The sequence below is a fragment of the Gorilla gorilla genome, chromosome 6, assembly GCF_029281585.2.
Source record: "Gorilla gorilla gorilla isolate KB3781 chromosome 6, NHGRI_mGorGor1-v2.1_pri, whole genome shotgun sequence".
In the NCBI taxonomy this organism is placed as follows: domain Eukaryota; kingdom Metazoa; phylum Chordata; class Mammalia; order Primates; family Hominidae; genus Gorilla; species Gorilla gorilla.
In genome coordinates, this window is record NC_073230.2 from 44,646,537 (window position 1) to 44,663,086 (window position 16,550).

General features: G+C 42.0%; 1 protein-coding gene across 18 annotated transcripts in view; it reads right to left on the reverse strand.

Annotated features, from left to right (window-relative positions):
• Nucleotides 1-16,550, reverse strand: part of ELMO1 (engulfment and cell motility 1) — a 592,158-nt gene that overhangs the window by 332,660 nt on the left and 242,948 nt on the right. Inside the window, exon 1 of one of the 18 annotated variants that reach the window (XM_019031283.4) lies at nucleotides 11,945-12,023. The exons of the other annotated variants lie outside the window; for them this stretch is intronic. Within the exon in view, the coding sequence (XP_018886828.1) occupies nucleotides 11,945-11,998 (54 nt within the window). The 5' untranslated portion in view covers nucleotides 11,999-12,023. Of the gene's footprint in view, nucleotides 1-11,944; nucleotides 12,024-16,550 lie in introns of those variants that run through there. 18 annotated transcript variants of the gene reach the window in all.

Genomic DNA, 16,550 nt, shown 5'->3' on the forward strand with positions numbered 1-16,550 from the left:
ATAAGCACAAGAAAAGATGCTCAAATATTATCAGCCATCTGGTAAACGCAACTCAATACCACAACGAGATACCACTTCCCTCCCATTCCCTCCCATCAGCAAAAAGTCAGATAATAACGAGTGTTGATGAGGACCTGAAAACATTGAAATCTTCATAAGCTACTGGTGAGCATATACATTGGTGCAAGCACTTTGGAAAAGTCTGGCATTTCCTCAAATGGTTAAACATAGAGTCAGTATGTGATACAATCAGTGTGCTTTTAAGTACAGAACAAAGAGAAATGCAAACATACACCCACACAAAAACTTGTACAGAAGTGTTCATAGCAGCTTTAGTCATCATAACTAAAACTAGAAACAACCCAAATGCTCATCAACTGATAAACAGATAAATAAAATGTGGGATGTGTGTGTATGAGAGAATAAAATCAGACAATAAGAAGAAACAAAGAATGGATACGTGAGACTACATAGATGAAACTTGAAAACATCATGCTAAGTGAAAGAAGCCAGTAACAAAAGACTACGTATTGTATGATTTCATTTATATGAAACATCCAGGATAGACAAATCTATAGACAACGTAGACTAATTGGTTGCCTGGGGCTAGGGAGGATGAGCAGATTGGGGTGACAGCTAATAGGTCTTGTTGGGATAATGAAAATGCTCTAAAATTGACTTTGGTGATGGCTGTACAACCCTGTAAACATACTAAAAGCACCCAAACTGTACATTTTAGATGAGTGAATTATATGGTCTATAAATTATACATCAATAAAACTGTTAAAATATGAGTTATGTTCTCAGTTTTACAAATTTTGTAAAAGTGATTAAATAAAACTTCCCAATTCACCCCATTCTTCTAATAACATATTATGCTTTTAGTGTACAGCATTTAATAACTTTGTTTACTATAGAGATTACTATAACCAGTTTTTTATTATCAGTCATCTACTCCAAATGAATTCTGATAGTAAAGAAAAATGACCATGCAGGTAAACTGTAGTAAACTGTATTACTGTAACTACAAGGCCGCAGGTGCACTGAAATGTGATAATTTGACTATTTCAATTAAAGAATTGCCTTAGCTAATTTTTGTGTAGACTAAAAACTGTTAAGCACTTGAATTCACAGTGCCTGAGACAGCACAGTTTTTAAAAAAATAACGACACAAGGCCATTCTTCAAGGGAACTCCCTGAATATCCCATTTCTAGAAATTCCTACGCCAGCCCAAACTGGGGCATCTGAAGGACTCCAGTTAGTCAATGCCAGTAGGTCTCCTTTGTCTAATCATTTCTATTACCTTGTGACAAGAATCTTCATTCACAGAGTTTAAAAAAAAGCAGGGGGGTGGGGGTGCATTAAAATCTTGTCTTCAATGGCAATCATAATCACTTTTACCACGGTTCAGAAATTACAAACTTCACACACTACATCTTCTTGATCTCTAATAACTTTTTAAAGAGAGGAGTTTAAAAGCACCATCACCACTCTGCAAATAAATTACCTGAGGTCCAAAAAATAATGATTTGACCAAAACCAATCAAGAAAAGCTGCAGAAAACAGAGCCCCAGTCCTTAGGTTCCAAATGACACTTACTGATGAGATGTTTTTGCAGAACTGGATTACTCCACTATCCTTCATTACATGACGTTGTACCTTACAGTATTTATTCAAAGTGGGGGCTAGTGCTTAACATACAGACTGTGCTTCTTGTTAAACACACACACACGCACACACACACACAAACACACACACACTCACAGGCCACTGGAGGAAAGTAAAAAAAAAATAAAAAATAATAATAACTAAGAGCAAGAGAAGACTATAATAGGGAGATAGGAAATGTGGCTGTGGGGATTTAGAGAAAAGGCATCTTAAGAGTTTTTTTTTGAAACCATAAAATTAGTAAAGATAAAAGAAAATCTTTATCTAGGCCGTTATGAAACAGCCTAGGCATTAGAAACACCCACTTTCTAAGACTAATGGTAATGGTATAAATTGTCACTGGTTCTGGAATATTTTCTAATATGCATGGAAATCTTTAAAAACACAACCCAAGGACCACTAAATCTTGCTGGGGATTAGGGTATGAAATGCCTGGTTGTGTCCCCCACAGTCAACCCCATGACTGAGCCTTCCATGAGGAGCTTCTATAAGAATATTCAGTAAAGACAAGTTTCATCATTGCTGCAGCTCAGCTCATGTGTTTCTGAGATTTTCATTAACTTTTTGACAATAACTGTTTTAGTCCTCCTGAATTATATTTATGTTATAAAATATGCCCAATCCTGAACCAAGGAACTGTGCTTCTAGTGATTAAGCTGTAGGTGTATTTCCTGTGGCACTGTATATAATAATTTTTAAACTGGTAACAACATATACATTCAAAAATAAGAAATTGTTTAAAAGAATTCGGTAATTGTGTATGGAACACCATACTTTTAATCATGATGTTTGAATGTTTATGTACATGAAAGATTCAAACTGCACTGCCATGGGACAAAAGGAATTAAAAAACTATATATGATGGACAGACAGTGCAGGCATAACATACATCTTTAGAAGAATCAGACTTTCAGCCTCCATCAACAGATGGAGATTCTAATGTGAACATGAGCAGGGAAGAAATGAATCCTTTTGAGAAACACTGGTTTCTGTAAGGCATTCCGAAGGATATCCCAGTGAATTATGCAAAGAAGACATTTGCTTGAACTCTGAAGCTAATGAAAAATGAGTGTATATAACATATGCTATATAACTGAAGAAAGACACAGGGAAGTTTATGGCAACCCAAGGGCAGAGATAATGAACATCGAGACCTCTGGGAAGGAGAGAAGCCCACTCTCTTGCGGCTACATGGGTATGTAACTGTGGTTATTCAAAGACATGAGTTCTAACTCTCTCCGTGAAATCAGATTGTTACCTAGCTTAAGCAATGATCTCCCAAAAGAATGAGAGACACATTTCCAGGGAAGAATTCAGGGAATCTTGCATAATAAATTGTTGCCAAAACTTGAAAAACAAAAAAATAAAATAAATGGCAGCAGATTTTTGTGGAACAAATCAAGTAGCTATTCACCACATCATGCGATAATTTATAAAGCCTATGTCAGTCCCAAGTCACAATGCTGAATAAAATACTATCATCCTACATTTTTATCTAAAAAATGACATTATCAGTTGGTTTTTATGGATGCACCAGAATGTAAACCTCTAGAAAACCCTGAAGACTCTGTGTGGTTAAACAATCCTGGACTATGAATCTCTCTACAAACCATGCCAAATCAGATTTCTAGAGACATTTTATCATTTTGTCCCTACCAAAAAAAAAAAAAAAGGAAGAAGAAATGATATTTAGCAGAAATTCTTATACTGAACAAAAGAACAGCAGCAAAGGCTCTTTATCAATAGGTCAATATTTATAAACCACAATGCAAGTGATAAAAAGTTTAGGAAGACATAAAATGAACATTATGCTGATAGGCTACTGATTATTAAAAAATTACTTTGCTTCAGGGCAACACGTTTCATTTGTTCTGCAGGTTGCATGTATGTTCATCTCCATGGTATTAATAGTAATAATTATTTAATAATCCCGGACTAATGTGGAGAGAAGTCTCAACATGCTTTCTATAGGGATATGTTTTTTAATCTAAGTTTTGTACCTAAAACATGAAGAAAGAAAATCTTTCATTACGGTCTATCAGATGAAGCTAAGCATATACTAAGATGACATCATAAACTATCCTATTCTGGTTTTCACATGGAAATGTTATTTTTTTTATTTATTTATATAGAGACAAAGTCTCACTCTGTCACCCAGGCTAGAGTGCAGTAGCATGATCTTGGCTCACTGCAACCTCTGCCTCCAGGGTTCAAGTGATTCTCCTGCCTTAGCCTCTCGAGTAGCTGGGATTACGGGCACCCTGCCAATCACGCCTCACTAACTTTTGTATTTTTAGTACAGATGAAGTTTCACCATGTTGGCCAGGCTGGTGTCAAACTCCTGACCTCAGGTGATCTGCCCACATCAGCCTCCCAAAGTGCTGGGTTTACAGGCGTGACCCACTGTACCCAACCAGAAATTTTCTTTTAAAAATTCATTTTGAAAAAAATTTCAAAAACCTATATGATCACATTTTCATGAAAGCATACTTACTTTTACAAGCATAGAAAATATCTGGAAAGGCCAGGCACGGTGGCTCAAGCCTGTAATCCCAGCACTTTGGGAGGCAGAGGCGGGTGGATCATGAGGTCAAGGAGATAGAGACCATCCTGGCTAACACGGTGAAACCTCATCTCTACTAAAAATATAAAAAATTAGCCGGGTGTGGTGGTGGGCGCCTGTGGTCCCAGCTACTCAGGAGGCTGAGGCAGGAGAATGGCATGAACCCGGGAGGTGGAGCTTGCAGTGAGCCGAGACCGCGCCACTGCACTCCAGCCTGGGTAACAGAGCGAGACTCTGTCTCAAAAAAAAAAAAAAAAAAAAAAAAAAAAAAAAAAAAAAAAAAGAAAATATCTGGAAAGATATACATCAAAACTACAAAACTATAACAATGTTTTATTTACATATATAGAAATATGGCTGATTTTTATGTAAATGATTCTGATTACCTACATTTCTGAATTCTCTGTGGTAAGCCCATCCTGCTTTCAGAATTAGAATAGTTTTTTAAAAAAAACCCAACTAAATCAAAGTAGTTAGAAAAAACAAACAATATACATTCTGGATATTAGCCCTTTGTCAGATGAGTAGGTTGCGAAAATTTTCTCCCATTCTGTAGGTTGCCTGTTCACTCTGATGGTAGCTTCTTTTGCTGTGCAGAAGCTCTTTAGTTTAATTAGATCCCATTTGTCAATTTTGGCTTTTGTTGCCATTGCTTTTGGTGTTTTGGACATGAAGTCCTTGCCCATGCCTATGTCCTGAATGGTAATGCCTAGGTTTTCTTCTAGGGTTTTTATGGTTTTAGGTCTAATGTTTAAATCTTTAATCCATCTTGAATTGATTTTTGTGTAAGGTGTAAGGAAGGGATCCAGTTTCAGCTTTCTACATATGGCTAGCCAGTTTTCCCAGCACCATTTATTAAATAGGGAATCCTTTCCCCATTGCTTGTTTTTCTCAGGTTTGTCAAAGATCAGATAGTTGTAGGTATGCGGCGTTATTTCTGAGGGCTCTGTTCTGTTCCATTGATCTATATCTCTGTTTTGGTACCAGTACCATGCTGTTTTGGTTACTGTAGCCTTGTGGTATAGTTTGAAGTCAGGTAGTGTGATGCCTCCAGCTTTGTTCTTTTGGCTTAGGATTGACTTGGCGATGCGGGCTCTTTTTTGGTTCCATATGAACTTTAAAGTAGTTTTTTCCAATTCTGTGAAGAAAGATATTGGTAGCTTGATGAACTCAAACAAATTTACAAGAAAAAAACAAACAACCCCATCAAAAAGTGGGCGAAGGACATGAACAGACACTTCTCAAAAGAAGACATTTATGCAGCCAAAAAACACATGAAAAAATGCTCATCATCACTAGCCATCAGAGATATGCAAATCAAAACCACTATGAGATACCATCTCACACCAGTTAGAATGGCAATCATTAAAAAGTCAGGAAACAACAGGTGCTGGAGAGGATGTGGAGAAATAGGAACACTTTTACACTGTTGGTGGGACTGTAAAGTAGTTCAACCATTGTGGAAGTCAGTGTGGCGATTCCTCAGGGATCTAGAACTAGAAATACCATTTGACCCAGCCATCCCATTACTGGGTATATACCCAAAGGACTATAAATCATGCTGCTATAAAGACACATGCACACGTATGTTTATTGTGGCATTATTCACAATAGCAAAGACTTGGAACCAACCCAAATGTCCAACAATGATAGACTGGATTAAGAAAACATGGCACATATACACCATGGAATACTATGCAGCCATAAAAAATGATGAGTTCATGTCCTTTGTAGGGACATGGATGAAATTGGAAATCATCATTCTCAGTAAACTATCGCAAGAACAGAAAACCAAACACTGCATATTCTCACTCATAGGTGGGAATTGAACAATGAGATCACATGGACACAGGAAGGGGAATATGACACTCTGGGGACTGTGGTGGGGTGGGGGGAGGGGGGAGGGATAGCATTGGGAGATATACCTAATGCTAGATGACGAGTTAGTGGGTGCAGCTCACCAGCATGGCACATGTGTACATATGTAACTAACCTGCACAATGTGCACATGTACCCTAAAACTTAAAGTATAATAAAAAAAAAAAAAAGAAAAAACAAACAAAAATCTACCTCATGGAAACAAGGAAGTACTTAAAAATAGAAGATACAAATAAATATCAAAAATAATTGTGTCAAAAATGTTCTTATATTTTGACCGACCCAAGAATCTAACAATCTGTTCTAAGGAAATAATCCTCAATGTGGATAAACAGTTACTCACATATGTTCATGGAACCCCTTCTTGTAAAAAAAAATCATAAATATATAGGAGAATGTTTAGATAAATTTTGGTTCAACCACTTAATAAAATGTTATCTGGCATCGGCCGGGCACGGTGGCTCAAGCCTGTAATCCCAGCACTTTGGGAGGCCAGGGCAAGTGGATCATGAGGTCAGGAGATCAAGACCATCCTGGCCAACATGGTCAAAGCCCGTCTCTGCTAAAAATACAAAAATTAGCTGGGCATGGTGGCACGAACCTGTAATCCCAGCTACTCAGGAGGCTGAGCCAGGAGAATTCCATGAACCCAGGAGTTGGAGGTTGCAGTGAGCCAAGATCGCACCAGTGACTACCGCCTGGGCGAAAGAGGGAGACTCTATCACACACACACACAAAAAATGTTATCTGGCTTCTGCACGTGATGTTTATCCAGGTGTACTGAGGACACATGGAAATGTTAGGAAATCAAACATAGAGGTCAGTCTCCACTGTGTAAAGGACAGAGTTCACAGAAGAAGAAAGATGCTAACAGTAGCAGTGTTTGCCTGTGGAAGGTGGGACTATGAGTGATTTCTCGTGTGTGTGTTTTTCACAATTTCCTCTCCCAAGTTTTCACCATAAGGATGTGTCACATTGATTAGCAGAAAGAAATACTGGTAAAAAGTGGGCCAGAGCCAGGGCCAGGTGTGGTTGCTCATGGCTGTAATCCCAGCACTTTGGGAGGCCAAGGCAGGTGGATCATGAAGTCAAGAGATCGAGACCATCTTGGTCAACATGGTGAAATCCCGTCTCTGCTAAAAATACAAAAATTAGCTGGATGTGGTGGTGCGTGCCTGTAGTCCCAGCTACTCGGGAGGCTGAGGCAGGAGAATCGCTTGAACCCGGGAGGCGGAGGTTGCAGTGAGCCAAGACCGTGCCACTGAACTCCAGCCTGGCAACAGGGCAAGACTCCATCTCAAAAAAAAAAAAAACTGGGCCGGGCGCAGTGGTTCACACCTATAATCCAGCAATTTGGGAGGCCAAGGCGAGCAGCTCACTTAAGGTCAGGAGTTCGAGACCAGACTGGGCAACATGGAGAAGCCCCATCTCCACAAAAACTACAAAAATTAGCCAGGCATGGTGGTGCATTTCTGTAATCCCAGCTACTCAGAAGGCTAAGGTGGGAGGACAGCTTGAGCCTGGGAGGCAGAGGTTGCAGTGAGCCAGGATTGCACCACCGCACTCCAGCCTGGGTGACAAAATGAGACTCTGTCTCAAAAAAAAAAAAAAAAAGTGTGTGTGTATATATGTATATATGATATATATATTTATATATAGATACATACATGTTTATATATGATATATATTTATATATAGATACATATATTTTATATATTATATATAATTTATATATAGATACATATATATTTTATATATATATATATTTAAAGAGTGGAAAGAAAAAGTTCATGAAATCAAAATACAAAACATTGCAGATGTGTGCTCAGACCCAAAAATGGAATTTTTGTGAGGGATCTGAAGAATTCAACCTGATAATTACCCCTTCGCTGGGTTTGTATTACCTTGTAAAGTAAAAAATGCTGAGGACTTCCTGAGTACTTTGACCACTTCCCCCCTGGATTCTTGGTGAGAGGGGAGGCTCAAAGAGGCCAAGCTGACTCAAAACCCCTGTACCAGGTGGGGCTACGCAGCCCAACCTGCACAGTGATTGTATCCAACCAAGGCCCCCTGGCTCTCTATGATCTGCCTAACATTTTCCCAGAACTCTCCTTTAAGATGGAGGTAATTTTTTCTAACACGTAAACTGAATAAGAACAAAAAGCCATTATATAAGCAGGGATGGAGGGAAGGCAGCACAGAGCGGTCACCCCTCGGGTTAAGGATGTGCTCTGCCAGGGGTTATCAGAGAGTGACACGGAGGCTGGAGTCACCACTTGGGGGGCTCCCTGCAGGAGCTTAGAGGCACAGCCTCCTTGGTAACCGGCAGCCTTCCGCAGCACACTCATACTCAGCACTAAAAATAAGGCAGCACTATCTATACAGTGTGAGTCACTAGGAAACGGCGAAAATAGGACTGCACCAATGGCCTGCTACGGGAAGAGTATCAATTGTGTTTCCCAGCTCTTACAAACAGATCAGAGTCCCTGCGTGACGGGCCATCCTCTTTCCAGTTTTCTCTTATCACCATTTTCTCTCCTGCTGGCAGATGAGCACACACATGCACACACACTTGTGCACACACACGTAATACATGTACATACACATAAACATGTGACTCTAGTACACACTTAGAGAAGAACCCACTCTAGGCTTCAGCAAATGATCTCACCCGGTGCTGCCTCAGCAACTTGTCCCTCTAAATACATCTCATTGGCACTTCTCATCCAGAATGCTCTGGAAAGCCCTGGCTCTCCTGGAGAAATTCTCCAGAACAAGCACGGAACTTGACACATGACGACGGGAGTCCCAGGTGTCACACACTTGATGTATGTCCTGGCCAGTTTATTCTCTGCTCTATAGTTTCCCAGCTCCCCTTTCATTAAAATAGGCTAACAAAACACTTGCCAGGTTACTGTAAGTCTCAAGCAAATGTTAACTTGTGCTAGGTATTTGTATTTCCATTGGCCTTCTGGCTATCTCCAGCTGAAAAGTCCTGACAGTAATTCAAATGTCCTTTATCCTAAATGGAACAAACCAGCCCCTTCCCAAAGCTGCGTCTCCTATCTGCAGAAAGAGCAACCCAGCTTCCTGGCCACACAAGCTGTGCAACACTCCCCATATCCAATCTGTTACCAAGCCCTGTGCTCCACACCTCTTCTTTCACATTTGTTTTCTCCCTTTCTATTCCCCTTCTATTTCTAGTTTCGGCCAATATCACCTCCAGCCTCTTCCAACTTCCTGCCATCTTTTTACTACCACCGAAGTGAAATCCTCAGCTTTAACTGCATTATTTCTTAACTTACAAATTATCAAATATCATCCAAACACCACAGCACATAATATTTTATGGCCCAGCCTCAAAGGAGCAGAAATTGAAGGAAACTTCACATTCTTCCACTTTCCACTCCTTGTTGGTCACCCATGCTCCTCCTCCTCCACAGCTCACTCATGTCCAAATGCTCCCTATTCTTTAAGGTTCATCTTCAGCGTCCTCTCCACTGTAAAATCTCATGGAGTCCTCAAACAAATTCTCCTTATCTGTTTTTGGAATTTCAGAAACACTTTATAGTCTATTTGTATGATTCTCATAGCATATATCAACTTCTACCTATAAGTAAAGGTGTCTCCTTTCTTGAATGGTAGAATCCTTAATTGATCTATTCATTCATTCATTCAACACACACTTACCATATGCCTATCCAGTGGCAGGAACTGTGCTGGGTGCAAGAGATGCAAAGGTGTGCTAAGTAGACAAGGTCCTATCCCTCTGGAGGGACATCAGGCTAATAAGCAAGCACAAACTACGTGCTGAAACAGGGTAGGACCTGGACTGGGAGAGCTCCCAGCAGGCTCCCCGTGTCTAGTCTAAGAATACAACACACTCAGTTCTGAACTGAGAATTGTAGAGGACAGGGGATGAGAGTGCCAGGAGAGAGAACAGCACACATGAGGTCCAGAGTGATAAGAAGTTCACTCAACAATCAATTCCATGAAGGCCTTGGCTTCTCCGATTCATCTTTGTGACTAGAGGCCTGTCCGCACACTGCCTTAAATATCATAAATGCTCATAAATGTTGGTTGCACAAACAAATGAATCAACATATTCGTCTCTTATTTTTAGTCTAGATTAAACTCCAACATGACCCTATTGCATGGCATGATCCGTTACTATCAAGGTGCTCTACAGGTGACCGATGGGACGCCATTCTACAGTGAGCCACTCAGATAGATGGAAGAAATCCACAGGCCCCTGTCCCACACCTTGGATGCCTGTTTGGATGCCCAGCCATGCCCAGCTGGCTGGAGGCGGGGCTCCCTGCACTGAGCAGCAGTTGCAGGAATCTGTGATGCTTTCCCAAAGTGAGGAAGAACTGTACCTCCTCCCAGAGCTTTCCTCTCTGAAAAAGCTGGCGTGGCTCTTCTCCTAACAGACCTGGTCCCAGACGGACCATCTCCAGTAGATGCCCCTGAACTTTAAAAGCTGTACTGCAGAGGCCTCCCTCTTCCTGGTCTCCATTTTCCAGCCCTTTCCCTTTGCCCTAATGCTCATAAGTGACAAGGAAGGCTGCAGTGGGAATGAGGGAGAACCCTTCGAGAAACAAGGAAAAGCTTTAGTATATGATGTCACAGATAAATATATTAAAGGGCTGGGGGGATGGAGAGAACCAAATTCAAATCTGCTAACTTCAGGCTCCATCTATGAACAATAGAAGGCAAAAAGTGAAGGCCGATTTCTGGGTTATCATGAAGCAGGAAGATGAGCACTCAGGACCTGTCATGAAAATACTTGCTTTCCCTCACTGCTTTGCCCTGGTTATGAAGCAAGGTCATCAACAAATGAACAACATCAAGAAAGCAGGCAGAGGCTCAATAAGCTGAGAATGGAGACAAGGCCTCTTGGATTTACCTGAATTGAATGTAAAGAGCGACTGAGACCTTGTAGCCAGCATGTTCCCTTTTCCTTAAATAGCAAGACAGCACAGCCTCGAGGCTGAGGTGGGGGAGGACTGGCATCAGGGTGAAAGGGGCCAAACACTGGCCCTGCCACTTGCTTGCTGTGAGCATTTGGGAAGGATTTACAGCATCCCTGGAAAACTGGAAGCACAATTTTGCTTTCTACCCCCAGATAGAAACGTGGCCTTGCTCCTGCTGGGTTTAGCTTGAGATTCAGGAAGGACAATGCTCTGTGCATGTTCCCTTAAGAAGAAGCAAGTGGATGGTTGGTGTGTGGTCTTCATTAGTGGGAATACCATCCTGAGTCTGGAAAGGCCACAGTGAGACAAGCATTTGGTGGCTTTCTCAAGGACTCCAAGGGAGTGGGGTGTGTCCTTGGCATGGGAGGCTAGAAATAAAGCTTCATTAAGATCTGCTACTTTCATCTATTTCACTGCCTTGCTCCCGTGAGTGTCTGAACCTGGGACTAAACAACTTGAAAACAAAAATTAAGTCTGCATATGTCTCCTTGTCCTGCTGAAACACTGCAGCTATTGTGGGCAGGTTTCAAATCTTCTGAAGCTGTAAGCCTCTTTTTATTCATCTCTAAAATAGACATAATAATCTTTGTGTCTTGTGTCTTGTGGAGACAGAATGAGATACTGCATATGGGAACTTTCTGGCTCAGGTCCCAAAGAGTCCCCTAGACACTACTGCTGCTGGGTGTGGCCACTGCAGCTATTTTCTGCAGCTATTTACTGGGATAAGACCAGTGGAAACCCTAGCAGGCAACCTAAAAATGATAGATTCTCAGTAGTCTAGCCAGTTTGGTAATGTAAACATTTAAAGAGGAGGGACAGGAATAACAAGAAAGCAAAGGGTTAATAAATACCCCTTACCCTTTTAACCATGTTGTCCCAAGCACCATCTCGGGAGTGTGCACCACTTCTCATTGGAAAGTTTGTAGGTTTGCAGAGTTCATGGAAGATTCTTCCTGCTCCTCTTTCTCTCGTCTTCAGAATGAACAAGTGCAGGAAGTATGCAGAGATGCCTGCACAGGGCCAGTTCTTATGTAACCATGTGATTCTCAAATTGGTTCTTGTCCCTTCCCATTGGAAAGGTTTTGACAGTCTTCCTACACATACAAAATGCCATCCCCAGAATTAGAATCCCACGCCATGAAGCCAGCTCCCAGCATAAAAATTACTTCCTGGCAGACGTGAAACAGACATGTCCGAGTCTGGACGTCGTGCTCACACCTCCTCTCCCGAGGTCACATCACACTGAATTCAGAGGTAGGAAGGGCACTGTGACAAATAGTCACCACTTGAAAAAATGGAAAACAAAATAAAAAGTATCACAACAGCACACTGTCTCAGGAGAAAGGATAAAGATAGAAGGCATGCTAGCTTCGCGTGGAGCTGTTGGATGGCCATCAAAAGCAGGTCAATGGGAAGCAGGTAACTGGATCACAGGACTCTTAACTGGTCATTCCTTCCCTCTCTTGCCTGCATCCCAGAATAACCAGCATGATTCTCAGAGGTGCTTTGATATGATCCTACTAGAGGCAAAATCACGACTACAGGCACCTACAGAAAATCATCGGAGGAAGAGGTGCTGGATGCCTATAACTACCCTTCCCAGGTACCAGGACCCCATCACCACTCAGCCCTGCCAGACTCTGGTGGTCCTCTGTCCTAGCACTGTCCAGCCTAGGTCCAAGGCACTCTCCAAAGGGTATCGTGGATGGAGTCATCCAATTGAAAAATGCTTCCTGTCATGGACAGTAATGCTGATTTAATATATGTTGTGGTTTTGAGTCTTACCTGCTTTTGAAAATCTGCACAAGAGCAGGAAGCATAAGGACATCCTCGGCCATGTGCCTACATGCTAATTCCTGAGTAGCAAAAATGCAGAGCAAAAAATCCACCGCTTCCTTCACTGAAGAGGCTCTTTGAGGGGTATAAAAGTCCTGCACTGCTAAGCACTCTTAACGAAATTCTCTAGAATTCATGGACTTTGGGATATAACACTCCTGACGATTAACTGTTTTTGAAGCCACGTATTTCTACTCTCAGAACCAGCTGGTTATAGTCAAATGAAGAATGTCCCCAGTCATCTGGGTTACTGTAAATGCATTCTGCAGACTCATTTCCACCATCAGATCCAAATGACAATCATCAATTGTAAAAACTTACTAAAACTGGCTCCATGCCAAGGCTTTTCAGAACTTAACATCAATTAACTCATTAACGTCCATAACAAGCCTGGGTGGGAGATACTACTATATCCAACTTACTAATGAGGCAAGAAACAGTTAGGTAAATTGTTCAAGATCACACAGCTAATGAGCAATGAAGCTGGGATGCAAAACCAGGCAGTCTGGCACCAAAGGCTGCACTCGTAAAAGCTATGTTTTATTAGCCTCAAACAGAATTGACTTGCTTATACATTACGAGACCCTGACGTTTCTTTGCCCTTGGTTCCCTATGTGTCACCCTTGCACCTGCTGGATGGTGCCCTTTTGCTCCAAAGTGACGTGTGCAAAGAAAGGATGCCAAGGAATTTTGCACAATACACTCAGAGACGAAGGATTGACACTGTTTAATATGTTGCCTCTCCTTCTGCCACAGCCAGGGGACAGAGTTATTGGAGATTTTGAGCTAAAAGGGGGAAGGAGGAAGATTCTGGCTGGAAAAGCATTTTTCTGAACCTGCTAAACTTACCCACTTAGAAGAGTCCCCACTAAGTCCTCCACTTCATGAACACATCAGAGCTGCTCTTTATTGAAGTGCCATCAGCCTGCAGAGTTTCTCACACACATGCCTTTGATAGGCGCGCCCCCTAGTGACCAGAGAACAGATTCAACCCTAACTGCCCACAAATGTCCCTCCTAAGGCACAGCAATGCGTGCTAAATAGGAAAGGAGTTTGGAAAAACAGGACTGGAAGAAACCTGTCTCTTCACCTGGTGTTCAATAACCATCCCTGAGAAATTGTGTCTGGAGTTAAAGTTAATTACCGTAAAAAGAAAGAAGAACGAAGGTCAAGTATTATCATGGCAATGAATCATAGGTCATTTGTTTTTAAAATTTTTCCCTTAAAATAGTTCCTCTAAAAATATGAAAACGGGCTGAACATGGTGGCCCACACCTGTAATCCCAGCATTTTGGGAGGCTGAGGTGGGAGGTGGAGGTTGCAGTGAGCCATGATGATGCCACTGCACTCCAGCCTGGGCAAAAGAACAAGACCCTGTCTCAAAACAAAACAAAGTTTTAAAAGTACAATTATTCACGCATCCCCTTTTCAGAAGGAGTCCACAGGTCATGGGTGCTTCTGAAATTAATTATTCCCAGCAATAATTACTCCTCCTTGCTCCCTCCCCATGCCGGAGTAGGAAGAAGGGAGTAACATATCACATACGAAAGTCACCAAACAGATGCAAATGGTGGCAACAGCACATGCCCTGCAGTAAGAGCAAAACATGGGCCAACTCTTCACCTGAGACAGTGACAGAGAGCTTGTGTTAGGACTGCCCTTAGGGGCCCCACTGCACCAGTTTGGATGTCCTTTCTCAATGCAGCTGACAGCAAAGGTGGGTCACAGAAGAAAGATCTGCAAGTATTCTAAGTGGGAGTTCTTGATCTCTCTGCACCCCTAGGAAGTATGATGATGCCACACTGAAGTGGAAATGGCCCCACGAGACCTTGAGTTATCTGAGAAGAGCCCACTGTGCAGAGGCCCTGCCCCATGACTTAATGTGCTTGGTTCACTTGGTTCAATGACAGGAAATAAATCTTATCTTCTTCAGTTTTTCAAGAGAGCTTTCCAAAGCTAACTTTTTCTTTCCTACATGTGCAGCTACAACTTGTTTTTTGTCCCCCCACAGACAGACAGGGTTTCGCTCTGTTGCCCAGGCTGGAATTCAGTGATCTAATCATAGCTTGCTGCAGCCTTGACCTTCTGGGCTCAAGAGATCCTCCTGCCTCAGCCTCCCAAACAGCTGGGACTACAGACGCATGCCACCAGGCCAAGCTAATTAAATTTTTTTTTTTTTTTTTTTTTTTGTAGAGACAAGAGTGTGACTTTATTGCCCAGGCTAGTCTTGAACTCCTGGCCTCAAGTGATCCTCTCTCCTCTGCCTCCCAAACTGCTGAAATTATAGGAGAGAGCCACTGTGCCCAACTAGCAGCTACAACTTTAAGACAACTCTGCATATAAAACTAAACATGAAGACAGGGCATGCCATTCTCTCTGTTATTTGACCAAAAGCATCCAAGAAAGACAGCACAGAGGCAACCCTGAACATGTACAGGCAGGGTGCTGGCAATCCTCTCTTCACCTGTGACGAATGGGCCACCTGAAAAGGATACCCACCTGCCAATCAGTGAAGTGTGCAACAAAACTTCCTGACATTTTTTGCTTGACCCATCAGCAGCTTCATAGGCCACCCACTTTCGCTTCTCTTCCCTTTTAAAATTCCCCTTTATGGCCAGGCACCATGGCTCACACCTGTAATCCAAGCACCCTGGGAGGCCAAGGCAGGTGGGTCGCTTGAGCTCAAGAGTTTGAGACCAGCCTGGGCAACATGGTGAAATGCTGTCTCTACCACAAATACAAAAAAATAGCTGGGCCTGGTGGTGAGCGCCTGTGGTCCTGAGGTGGGAGGATAGCTGGAGCCCAGGAGGCAGTTGAGCCGAGATCGCACCACTGCACTCCAGCCTGGGTGACAAAGTGAGACCCTGTCTCAATTAAAAATAAATAAATAAAAAAAAATAAATTCCCCTTAATATTTTTAGGAGTGAGGAAACAAAAGTTAGAGATAAAAAGAAAAGAACGCTCAAGAGGCTCGAATGCTCCCTACCATTAAAACAGAAATCTCAACAGTACCTCTGAACATACAGCTCCAGAAGTGGCTACTGTTTAAAAAATTGAAAAATGATTCTAAAAGATTCTATTTACCTGAGAACCACATGTCAAGAGTCAGATCAAACTTCCCCATACAGCTTTGCATAACTCCCCACCAATGCTGGTTCACTTTAACTCCCTTTACTACCCTGTCCTCCTCACGTTATTACTGTCACATATTTTAATAATGGGACAGTACTTTCAACCCCCAAATACATTATTATTGTTTTTACAGCCAACATTCATAGACTTTCCATTTCCAGTGCATTCTTTCCTATATTTCCATGTTAAAGCAGAAAGCAAACATTGCTTGCCCTACTTAAAATACTTTCATGACAGAGTAAGGAAAAATAACTGGGAATGAGAGTTGGGAGACTCAGGTACTGGGAAAAAGCCCATCTGCCATGAACATCGGGCAAATCCCATTTAATAGGGGGGCCAGTTGCACATCCAAGAATGCTTCTAGTTCCTGCCGCGTCCTGATGAAAGCTTTAGAGCCCTCTAAGGAGACCCCAAGAACCCCTGTCTTGGCCTTTAAACTTTAAACTTCAAATCTTTCAGGCTTATAAGCAGGGTTGCAACGTAACAGAATGTCCCA